The sequence below is a fragment of the Sceloporus undulatus genome, chromosome 6, assembly GCF_019175285.1.
Source record: "Sceloporus undulatus isolate JIND9_A2432 ecotype Alabama chromosome 6, SceUnd_v1.1, whole genome shotgun sequence".
Taxonomy (NCBI): Eukaryota; Metazoa; Chordata; class Lepidosauria; order Squamata; family Phrynosomatidae; genus Sceloporus; species Sceloporus undulatus.
In genome coordinates this window covers 61,676,539-61,688,774 of record NC_056527.1, presented here as the reverse complement: position 1 = coordinate 61,688,774, position 12,236 = coordinate 61,676,539, and the positions used below count along the sequence as shown (strand labels likewise).

At 37.9% G+C, this 12,236-nt stretch overlaps 1 protein-coding gene across 3 annotated transcripts in view; it reads right to left on the bottom strand.

The window, feature by feature from the left end:
- BMPER (BMP binding endothelial regulator) overlaps window positions 1–12,236 on the bottom strand; it is a 222,194-nt gene that overhangs the window by 82,956 nt on the left and 127,002 nt on the right. For all 3 annotated transcript variants that reach the window (XM_042476729.1, XM_042476730.1, XM_042476731.1), the window contains one exon: window positions 8,410–8,455. In XM_042476729.1, the coding sequence (XP_042332663.1) occupies window positions 8,410–8,455 (46 nt within the window). The remainder of the gene's footprint in view (window positions 1–8,409; window positions 8,456–12,236) is intronic.

Sequence of the window (12,236 nt, the reverse complement as noted above, 5' to 3'; positions counted from 1 at the left end):
CATGACACTTTTTGGAGGGCTGGGTGGGTTGACAACCACAATTTCAAACAGGGATCTTTAAACCATTTTTGTAACACAACAGGGCATTTTTCTTAAAAACAGGGCAAAATTGACATTTATGCTAAAATGAAAAGAAGATCTGGAAATAAAAAAAGGAGTACTGTCCTGTTTAAAATGGTACGTATGGTCAACCTACTGTTTAAAGAAGCACTGACAATTTTGAGCACCCCTATTTCTTTAGAGTGTAGGTAGAAAGGAGTATAAAGTAAAGCAAGAAGAAGAGAGGTCTGTGGCTGTGGCTGAGGAAAGCATGCAGATCTGGGAGAAAGGTAGTGAAGGTAAGAAGCAAGAGAGGAAGGAGAGGTGTCCTAAGGTGACACAGGGATAGAAGAAAAACGGGGGAGATGTAAACACTGGAGTATAAGATGCAAAGGAGTGGAGAAGGGTGAACATGGTGAAAGTACAATAGTTACACTTGACTTGGAAATGACTTGTAACACTGAAGAAGGAAAATGGACACTCATACAGTACTTAGAGACAAGAGGGCTTAGCTAATGGGTATCACCATGATATATCTCTATCCATTCTGTGGGAGAATTATTCTTCCCTTTTCATTTATTTAAAGTATTTATGTATTACGTTCCAGCCCACAAGGACTTTCAAGGTGCTGAACAAATAAAAACTATTAAAATAATACAATTAAAATATTTCAGACACACATTAAAATACTCCTTAAAAATACCAAAAAGTAGTCTAAAAATAATTCTACAATCCAGTTTTAAAATAGCTAAAATAACAATTCCAGATACTGAATGCTATGTGGAACAGCACTGTTTTGGCTACCCGCCGGAAGCTTAAAAAAGTGAAGCCAGGCTAACTTCCTTGGGTAAGGAGTTCCACAGTCAAGACACTGCTACAGAGAAAACCATGTTACATGAACCCACTAACCTAACTTCATGAGGTGTTGGAATGGTGGAATGCAACTGGCTAACCACACTCTATGGCCAGGCAGGCTTGTTTCTTGCAAAACAGAACAGCTGTATATTTTGCATCATAATTCTGCTTGTACAAGGAATGGAGGCTTGCCTTTTCTTTAACTGAAACCTTAGAATCCAGACAAATGATTGCCCAGATGGGCACTTGGTAGATTGCGTAGAAACTTGTAAGATCCAAATAAACAAGGGGGCACAACAAGCCTTGGTGGGGATATGAGAGGGGCATAAATCCCCCCCAAGGTTCAATAGGCCATCTATGTAACCCCTGCAACCTGAGAGGTTGCCAAGGTCACTGGATTTACATTCATGTACCTCTGTCTTCTTCCCACAAAACCAAGGTACCATACATTGGTTTTCTCCCAGTCTATTCTTAAAATAGGAGAAGCTAAGAGAAAACTGCTGCTTCACTGAGCACATTTATCACACAAGGCTACAAAAGTGGAGTTCTAACAGGATAACGGTGTCTTTTGGCTGGTATTTATCACACAGTATCATGTCCATCCTGCTGCTGCCATGCGTTCCACGCATTACTGTAATGCACCATTCCATTCATGAGCAACATATCAATATGCTCTCAATATTGCTCCCTTTTCATCACTGCCATCATGCGATAGGTCCCTTCCACTGCAGTCCCATTTCTAAGGCAATCACATGGTGTGAGTTGGTGTGATTCTGCTCCTCTCTGCCTTTCCCCCTGCCCCTCAGAGCAACTGCAGCCACCAACACCTTCCTGAAGCTGGATGCTGTGTGCACACTCACACAGCAGTTGGCTTTGGAAGATGGTTGGCAACCATGATCACTTGTTCCCCCCATTTCCTTCTAGAAGGAGGGCTTTGGCAGTACGAGAAACAGATCATCCAACCATGGATCGTCAAAGCACTATCATGGGGGAAAGTGTGATAAGAAATTATTCCAAACTAGTATGCTTCCATTCTTCAACTTGCATGATTGTGGTGGGACAGCAGGCTGGTGTGCTAAAGTCCCATGTGCACCTGACCCAGTACTAGAGATGTGAACACATCTCTACCCAGAACAACAAATGTATTTTAATGTTTTTAAAAAGCTATTAAAAACCCTATGCTATTTCTGGCTAGATATTTTAACATAACCTGATGCTTGACAGGAAAATAAGGAAATTAGGAATGGTACTACAATGATAACATTGACAAAAATAACCTCTTCCTCACCTCCATTTTTTAAATACCATATTATTGCCTAAGAAAACTCATAAATGCACAAATATACTCATACATAAATACGGTACATGGGGAATAATTTAAGGACGTTGCTACCTGAACTATGCAGTAATCTGTAAAATAATGTTTGGTTGTATTTCTAAGGTGTTACTAAAAATGTACAGCTTGTACATGATACCCCATGGGACACAAAACATAAAAGGACACACTGTGTACCAAGGTGATATTATAAACATTGATACCATAATTTTTTGTGGATTTTTTTGGGCTATGTGGCCATGTTCTAGAAAATTTTCTTCCTGACATGGCCACATTGCCTGAAAAACCCACAAAAAACCATGGATGCTGGCCATGAAAGCCTTCGACTTCACATTGATACCATAAACTACTCTTTTTTTGAAACAGACATCTGTGTTCATTTGCTTCAACATACAGTAGAGGCGGGGGGAGACATGAATTTAGCAGCACCTTTCAAACTAACCCGTCTATTTTCACATGTGCTTTTGTGGATATTAATCCACTTCTTCAGAATCAGAGGGAGGATGTCCAGGAAGTTCAGAACCTCTGAAAATGACCAAATGTGCACACACAAAATGTAAGAATAAGAACGAAACAGTACTTAATTTCCAGGGAGGAAATGATGGTGATTCATTTCTGTTTGGATACAAATGATTTAGGTACATTTCTTACTTTATCATACCTTAAACTAATCCAGATTGGGTAGAAAAATCTGAGATGACAGAAATGAACTGCAAAGGGCAAGCAGAAATGCATTCACATGTGATGGTCATAAGGCCATTCCAAAACAAGTTAAGTGCAGTCAACTCACAATGAAATTTCTTCCATTGATATGAATGGGACTCTGAAATAACTGTGTTCTGCTTTGCTGTCAAAACATTCTTCTTTCCATTTCTCCTTGTGATCTAACTAGGCCTAACATCTCTTTCAAATATTACAAATGATACAGAGGCATGTAGACAAGCTATACACCGCTGTATACTTTCATGTGAATACACACATGCACACACAGATGCACACAAATATTCTTGAATGCCCAAAAGCTGCTTCCTTTTCTTTACCCATTTGTTAAGTTTAATTCCACATGCTCAACACCCATTAACCTGAATCAAGAATCTAAGTAAATCACACAGATTTGTTGTCCCTAAATTTAGCAGTCTGGGTTTAAGAGCAATGGCATTGTGAGCTGCTACTATAAATTACTTTGTCATTGTAAGGAGTTATAAAGATTTTTGGACTGTTTTCATTGTGTCTAATAACCTAGGTCCTATATACTACAACGTAAGGGGGTTGGGAAAGGACCATGCTGGGATGATGACCATTTTGCAAGCACTGTAATGTAAAGCCTGCATAATCTGTACAGAAGGCATCAGGGGAAAGGAGGGCCAGAACACCTGACCAGTCAAGTTAATTCCAAAGCATCCAGATGTAACATACTCTTGAGGAAGGGCTTGCAGTTAATCTACAGCAGCCAAGGAAAATATTATATACACCATAACTAAGAAGCATTTGAATGTTCTCTAAGAAAAAAATATGACATTAAAAAATAGAAAGGAGAGTAATTTGTTCTCACATATATAACTCAACAGGGTTTGGTTTTAAAAGCCAAAAAATGAAACACAGAGCACACTTAGCCAAAATGAGATTAGACTGCAGCATCAAAGCAAAGCCACTGACCCTTAAATCAAACAGAGACAAACATTAATTAGAAAGTTACCTATAGCAGATGTGGGGCAGAAATGGATTGCATTTGCCATTATGTAAAGAAAGGGAAAATCTGTATGTCCTTACACAGATTTTAACAAAATTAATATAGTCTGTTTTTCATTAATTTGTAGTACCAGAATATACATGCTAAGGACATCTCCACACTTGTCACGCATATATCCATATCACTGACTTACATGCAACCAGAAGTATCTTAGGTTTCCACATAGACCATGTCTGGTGCATTAAACTGGCCAGGAGTTAATGATTTATATAGACATAATTAAATATGGCTGAACTTAATTTAGGTATCGCAACTATATTTTCTGTGATTCCTTCAAAGGTACCCAAATGCAATCCTAGTATTGCTGCACAATGAGAGTACACAATGGATGAGGAAGAATCTATTCTGACCTACTTTCTTATGCAAACCAATTTAATTGATACTTCATGGACTACCTTATATACTCGACTATAAGTTTTTTCGGAATAGTTTTCACCCAGCATGAAAGAACCCCCTGCATATGCTGCATATTTTATATTATGCCACTCTTCACCTGTTGTTATTAATTTTAATAGTTTATTTAATAAAGTGATTTTAATAGTAATATATTTAATTCCTTTTTTTAAGGGGGGATTATGATATATTGTGTTGTGTATCAGATGTTTCTATACTGTAAGTCACTGATTGCCTTATGCTAGAAGAGGGGATATTGTTTTAACGCTTTGTATTGTTGTATTTTAATTTTAAACTGTATTTGTTGTGTAATTTATAATGTTGTACACCACCCTGATTATATAGAAGGGCGGTATAAAAATAAAAATTTTATTATTTATTATTTATAAATACAAGTTTTATTTTATTTATTTTATTTTAAGTTGACCTTATGTATAAATTGAGGGCAGGCTGGGGGGGTGTGCGCAAAATTATGGATTTTGATATGACCTGTGGATAATTAAAGGGTAAAACGTAGGGGCATGTAACAAAGGATCTAAAGGATGAAACAAAGGAAAACAATGCCAAAGAACTTACAAAATTCCAGCAGGTGCAACTGTGCTCACCCTAAAGGCTGGATAAATGAGAGTAGTAGAGGGGACAGTGCTTCCAGGATTGATTACAAGCTTTCCTTTCACCAGGGGATGGTTTCTTTTTAAAACAAGAGTATTTAAATTTTAATAAATAATACATTTTAAATGTATAGTACTTACATTGACCAGTGGATAAGTCAACTCAGGTTTTTTTGGGTCAATTTTTTTACTAGACTTATACATATGCTTGGAACACCATTATGCTGTTGAGTGGGCAAACCTCTGAACTGCAGTGAAGTCTTTGGCTCAAAAATGTAATATGAAATGGGTGTATTTTTGGAACATTACATACAAAAACGTACACAGAGTGCATATGCTTGCATCAGTTGTGCATAAAACTCAATACAGCTTTCATGTGTCCACATGCTACTTTACAGAATCTTGAGAATGAATATACATGTAAAAAGGATATATGCTCAATCATCTGTCATTACCATATATGTGGCAAAGCTGTATAGTAGGCAGATATGCTAATGGAAAAATTAATGGGGATGATGCATGCCATAGAACTATGCTTAATGTCATAAGCAAAAGATCCCTTCAATTTTGACAGCTTACATAATATGCCATCACTCCTAAACACACTTTGGGTTTATAAATTACATAAACAAAAACCAAGCTTGTGAATTCTAGCTGATTTCTACCTGAAAGAAGGGTTTACCCCATTTAAACTAGCAGAATTTTTAACATGTACAAACTAATTTTGACTGGATCATGTCCTCTGTTTCCAGTGCTGAGGGGAAAAACACATGCTCTTGCAATACAAGTTATCAGTTTGGATTGGTTCGCCACAGGGCGGTATATAAATAAAAAATTATTATTTTATTAAATTATTATCAGTTGATAGAGAAATAAATCTGCTATGACTTTCTGGCCCGAGCACCACAAAATGGGGGACTAAAATGAGAAATGTATCATATATAATCAACATCTGAACTAGGCAGTAGCTTTTGTACCTTCGACAATTTCATTTAATTTTGAATCATGGGCCAGGACCCAGATGTTTTGCTTAGTATCTACCTTCCTATTAAGTGAACAGAGTAGGAGACATAATCTTTATAATAACTCACACCTCTTTCATACTCTGCTGTACGTCCCTCTGCAAGTATCGATAGCTAGTAATGTAACAATTCAGGCATAAGGCTTCAACAGTGGGAAGAGTGCCTCTTACCATTTTGGAAATGCAATTTTATTGAGGCATACTTTCTCTTCCAAAAACTTGGCAGGCTTGCTGATGTGTGATGCACAATCATTCTTTTAGATATGACTACAGTGGGAAAGGCTGCTATTGTATTCTGAACCCTTCTGCTATCATTAGAAAAGTTCATATTGATTTCAGTGGGCATGAACACAAATACACAAGATGGACAATTTTTGGTGTCCCTGTCTCAGTTGAATTATTTCCCCACAGCTACAAGTACAATTTATTCCTGATGAGGCCACCGTACCACTTTTTATTTTGCAATGAGGTACCTACATGGTGGTAAAGGCACACAGCCATTAGTTTCCCACTTTTTAAGCACTATTGTTTAAAAAAGACACAATGGATCATTGTGCAACAATTGGACTAAACTGTTTTTAATTTAACCAGAATCACACACCGCCAAATTTAAAACAGTATTTTATAATTCAGTTAAAATATTGTCTTTCTGAAATACACCACCCTCCCAGCTTAATCCCAATGACTTTGTATGTATAAATATTTTCACTGTCGCTCGGGAAAGCTACAAATTGTGTTAAATTATGTGGAAAACCATCCAGAGAAGTTTATTTCATTGTCAGGCTGGTATTTTGCAACTCTTAATTGCACCTTAATCTAAGGCTACTTAATGGATTAGCTGTGATGGAAAGGAAAGTCAGGATGACTATGTTTTAAAAAAAAAAATTCATCTGTTGCAGATCAAACCACTGTCAGTCACAACCTATTTCCAGGGCAGTGTTGAAGAAATGCTTCCTATTTGAATGTTTATACACTGTTCATTTCTGATTTTCTCTTCTGTACATCTTGCACACTCCAGCAGTTTTCTCATCCACCATACTTTGTTTTTAACAGGTTTTAAATTATACTTCCATGCTGCCTTATAAATCAGTGCTGGAAAAAAATGGGGCTTGCTTTCTTTGGAGAAAGTAGATTGTTGCCTTTTCCAATAATATACACTCACACCTTTGCAAATGAACTTCACTCATTTCCCCAGGAATATTTTGAAATTTCATATCCTGATCCAAGAAGAGTTATTGACTCCTAGCTCCAGACTATTTCTTCAGTGTCTGGGCTGGTTCTCAGAGGTTGTCTTTTATGAGAAAGAAGACTGCTTGCTAACCATCTGCAACTGGGGGATTGGTGTCAACTGCTGACTTCGTAGGTTAGTCATTAATCTCCTGGTAAGAGCCAAAATGCTGGCCCAGAAACAGCTATATAAGGAAAAGTTGTATATGGGGGAAATTCAGGCATGGAATTTCATCACTTCATCATATCTGCATATTTGAATGGGTCATCACAGATCAGACAGTACAGACAGGATTTTAACATCATTTCACATTGTCTCTACTACAGTACTTTCCCAATGGAGTTGCCCAACACATACAGCTGCAAATAACCATGTGGTGAAATTGACTGATGTACATATCTGTATAAAGTCACCCTTTTAGGAGGAATTACACTTATCATTTAGATTTCTTGACCTAAACGGTTCGTAGCAACCCAGCTTTCATTTCCCTTGTGCCAGAGGACCTACAAATGCCTAGAGTAGTGTTCTCTCCTGGAATCTTTAGGTCCTCCAGTATGACATCTGGCAGACACGGACTACAGGGTCATGCTGGAGGACCTATAGATTCCTACAGAGAACATATTAATCAAATCCATGAATAATCAAATCCACGAATAATCAAAGTCACAAATGTGGAGGGAAGACTATAGTTCATTGGTTTAAAATTAAAAGGATAGTACATTTTAATAGATAATATTTGCAGCCATCATTTTGACTCTTTGTATGCATCAGATTTTCTCTTTTACCCTGATGGAAACAAGAGTGAGAAAAGGAATGCTGCAACAATGTTGTCTGAAAATACTATGTTCTAATCAATTTCACTTCATAACTATTAATAACTTGATTAAAAGCCTTGCAGCACCATAGGTCATCTTGATATAAATACAGAATATGCTGATGGAGATCTCTGAGGATATTGACCCTTCTATTATAAACTCCATTTTGCAGGGCCATGTCTTTTTTAATACTTGGGAAATGGTCTAAAGATGACTAAATGTCTTAGGCATTATGAATAATTCACCCCTGCCACAAATATTTCTTCTGTTACTCACAGTGAAATGGAAGATCTGTAAGGCAGTTTACACATAATTTATCTGAGAAATTGTTGAAAAAATAGTGAAGAATGAACTTACTCACTTTCAGTGCAAATGGGACAGCATCCTTTTCGGTTAAGGATCTTTCCCTAGGTAAAATAAATATAAGCAGTATTAATGGGGAAATATTTAGAACATTGGTTATCTTTTGTAAGTAAAGAAATTCTCTGAAAACATTTTATTTTTGTATAAGAGGTGCAAAGTATTCTTCCAGAAGAATACAGGTATAGATACTGATATCTCAAAATGTTTATCTCTTGTAAATCTTTTCTCAGTGGAAGAAAAGGATAGTTAACAATGTGGATTGAATAGAAAGATTTTTATGCATGCCAAAACCTCACTTGGGCCATTAAAAAAAACCTATGTCCATTGTTTTTATCTCTTCTGTAGTTGCCTCCAAAATGAAAGAGAAACCACCACCTTCACAGTAACAGAGGCAGAAACATTATGTTGTCTGCTCTTGTGGTTGCTCTTGATGCATTTAGATCTCACCTTTCCCCTGAAACTGGGACTTAAGGTGGCTTACAAAAAGCCCAACAAATACATTTAAACACTTGTATAAGTAAAAACACATCATTCTTTTCAGTTAGGATATTTCCCTAGATATTTATAAGCAACACTATTTAAACTAAACTTCCCACAATAATAAAACCATTTAAAATAAGCCCATAAAAGATAAAACATAAAAGTTAGTGAAATCCACACCTTTAAAAGGCCCTTACAGTCAGTTCTTAAAAGTCTCTTGGAGTTAAAAAGTTGATGACAAAAGAACAGCAAAGAGAGAGCCACCTTATCTTCCTGGCTGGGAAAAAAAATCACCGGTGGTGTAATAGCCAGTGTGGCTTCCAGGTGACCTGGCGGCGTGGTGTGTCTAAACACCATGCCCCCAAGCTGGCGTTGTGCCGGACTTTCAGGGCCATATGTTTCAGCCCACACATGATCAGTGAGCTCATGCTGCCAACTTCTTTCTTTTAGTTAGTTTCAAAGGTGCTACAAGATTTCTCTACATAACTGATTCATAGAATCATAGAGTTGGAAGAGACCACAAGGGCCATCCAGTCCAACCCCCTGCCATGCAGGAACTCACAATCAAAGCATACCTGACAGATGGCCATCCAGCCTCTCTTTAAACATCTCCATGGAAGGAGACTCCACTACACTCCCAGGGATTGTGTTCCATGGTTAAACAGCCCTTACTGTCAGGAAGTCCCTCCTAATGTTGAGGTGGAATCTCTTTTCCTGCAGTTTCCATACATTGTTCCGGGTCCTAGTCTCTGGAGCAGCAGAAAACAAGCTGGTTCCCTCCTCAATATGACATCCCTTCAAATATTTAAACAGGGCTATCATATCACCTCTTAACCTTCTCTTCTTCAGGCTAAACATCCCCATCTCCCTAAGGCAATCCTCATAGGGCCTGGTTTCCAGACCCTTCACCATTCGGTTAGTCTCATATTGATTCTACAGACTTCTTCTGAGGTACTCCTCATGGCAATGGGAAACAGGATTTTTTTGAGTGTCAGCACCATGACTGTCATGCTGGGGAGCATTTGGCCCTCTAGATGTTTTGGACCAATTAATATGGCCAGTGGTGAGGAATAAGGGAAACTCTAGTCCAAAATATGTAGACGTACAAATGTCCCCATGACAATGTTTAATTCCCTACTTAGATGGTTTGGTCATTCCGCTCATTATTTTTGTTCTACCCCCCCCCAAAAAAAAGACCTCTCAACTTTCCATTTCTTTCCCTCCCATCTTCTTTTCAAACAAACATTCAGCCAATTGTTATTTAATTTTCTTTATGATTATTGTTTTTGGTTCTTTCTGGTTTTGTGGCTACATTTAATTTGATGCAAATGTAATTATTGGTTTATGGTTTTTATACTTTGTACACCACTTTGAACAACTTTTTTGGAGGGGAAAAGCACTGTATACTTTCCTTAACTATACAGAATCATAGAATTGGAAGAGACCCCAAGGGCCATCCAATCCAAACCCTGCCTTGCAGGAAGACACAATCAAAGCATCCCAGATAGGGTTAAGATTCCAGCTGCAATGTGTATAAATCCACTTGTTTGAAAAAGCAGTGCTACATATATAATGCAACTATAGAAGACTATGATAAAAGTTCAAGATTTTGCACAAGTCATCAGCAGACTGAAGTGCCTCATTTACGTGTAGGTGTTTGGGACAGAGCCAAGGCCTGTCCAATTTGCCTATCCTTACATTTTAAAAAATGAAGTTTTAGACCCTAATCCAAAAGGCAAAAGAAACTAGTTCCTTCAGGAAATTATCTGACAGTAAATAGATTTCTATTGCTTGCAGCCTCAGTGTATGTTTTGAGGATAGAAGAAATTTTTCCAGTGTTCCTGGCTCAGTGCATAGCTAAATGGCATTTTAATCTCATTTGAATCTGTAAATTACTCCTGCATTTTAAATAAAGACAAGGTTCAGCTCTTTATTTAGTATGCTGCAAGAGGCCAAACCTTTGTTATGAATTCTTGCAGAACTAACAGTGACTAAAAGTAAAAAATGTACATGTATATTTTAGAGAGTGTGTGTGTGTGTGTGTGTATAAAACTCTCTATTAAGCCCTTTAAAATAATTCAATTGATTTCATTTGAATTAAGCTATGGCCAAGATTCAAAGAACTACTTTAAGCACACTCAAGAGCCTGGGCATATCCAACGGGATTTTCAATGTGGTTACAGCATATATTGTTTTTGAAAATTCTTCCGTTTCATATGTGATTTCCCATGTTGTCTCAGAAGCAAAAGGCATAATTCCCAGTACTATGCTAACTTCTGACTCTGGTTCCCAGCTTAAAAGCCAGGACCAGTCCTGCTGTTAGGCAGAATGAGGCACCTGTCTAACTTAGCAGACGCAGGATAGCAAATAATTAGTCATTTGGGATGATGATGATGATGATGATGATGATGATGATGATGATGATGATGATGGTTGTATTCTTCCTGCCAGGAAATGAGTGAAAGACACTTGTGGGAATTTCTACATCAGATGCCAAAACAACTTATCTCATCCTGGGGCCATGCACTTTAGGGGTGGGGGTGGACTCAAGGTAAAAGTTTCTCCTTGACATGAATGTTTAGTCGTAACCAACTGTAAGGGGCAGTGCTAAACTCTGTTACTAAGCTAAAGACCCAGCGTTGTCAAAGATGACTCTATGTTCATGCGGCTAGCATGACTGCACAGAATGATGTTACCTTCCCACCAAGGTGGTACCTATTTATCTACAGTGGTCCCTCCACATTTGCTGGGGTCAAGGGTGAAGGAGCCCTGTGAATGTGGAAAAACTGCAAATAAAAAACACTATTCTTTTTTACCCGAGAGAACACCTTTCTAGGAATCTCCAGATCTTTCAGTGCAACTCTGTGGTCAACATCTGTCAGAAGTTGATCATAGAATCATGCTGGAGGACTTACAAATGTCTAAAGAAGTGTTTTCTCTAGGAACTTCTAGGTCCTCCAGCATAACTCTAAGGTAAACTTCCAGCAGAATTGTGTTGGAGGACCTAGAGATTCCTAGAGATGACATATTAAACAAAACCTCAAATAATAATAATAACTGTTCCCCCAGCCCATTAGCCTCTATACTGGAAATGATAAAATCTGACCCAGAGGATTTATGTCCAGGGCCGTTCCCAAGCCCCCCTCTCTCCCTTTCAAAAGATTGTCTGCACTATTTAGGGGGAAATTTTGCTTTGTTCCTCACCTACTGCCTACGAACTGAACTGCAGGGCTTTTATAGGTAAAGCATGTGCTCTACCTTCAAGCTATGATCCCTCCCCAAATTTATTTGAAAGCTCCTCCCCCCCCCCTTTTTTTCCTCAGGCCATTCTACAACCACCTCTGG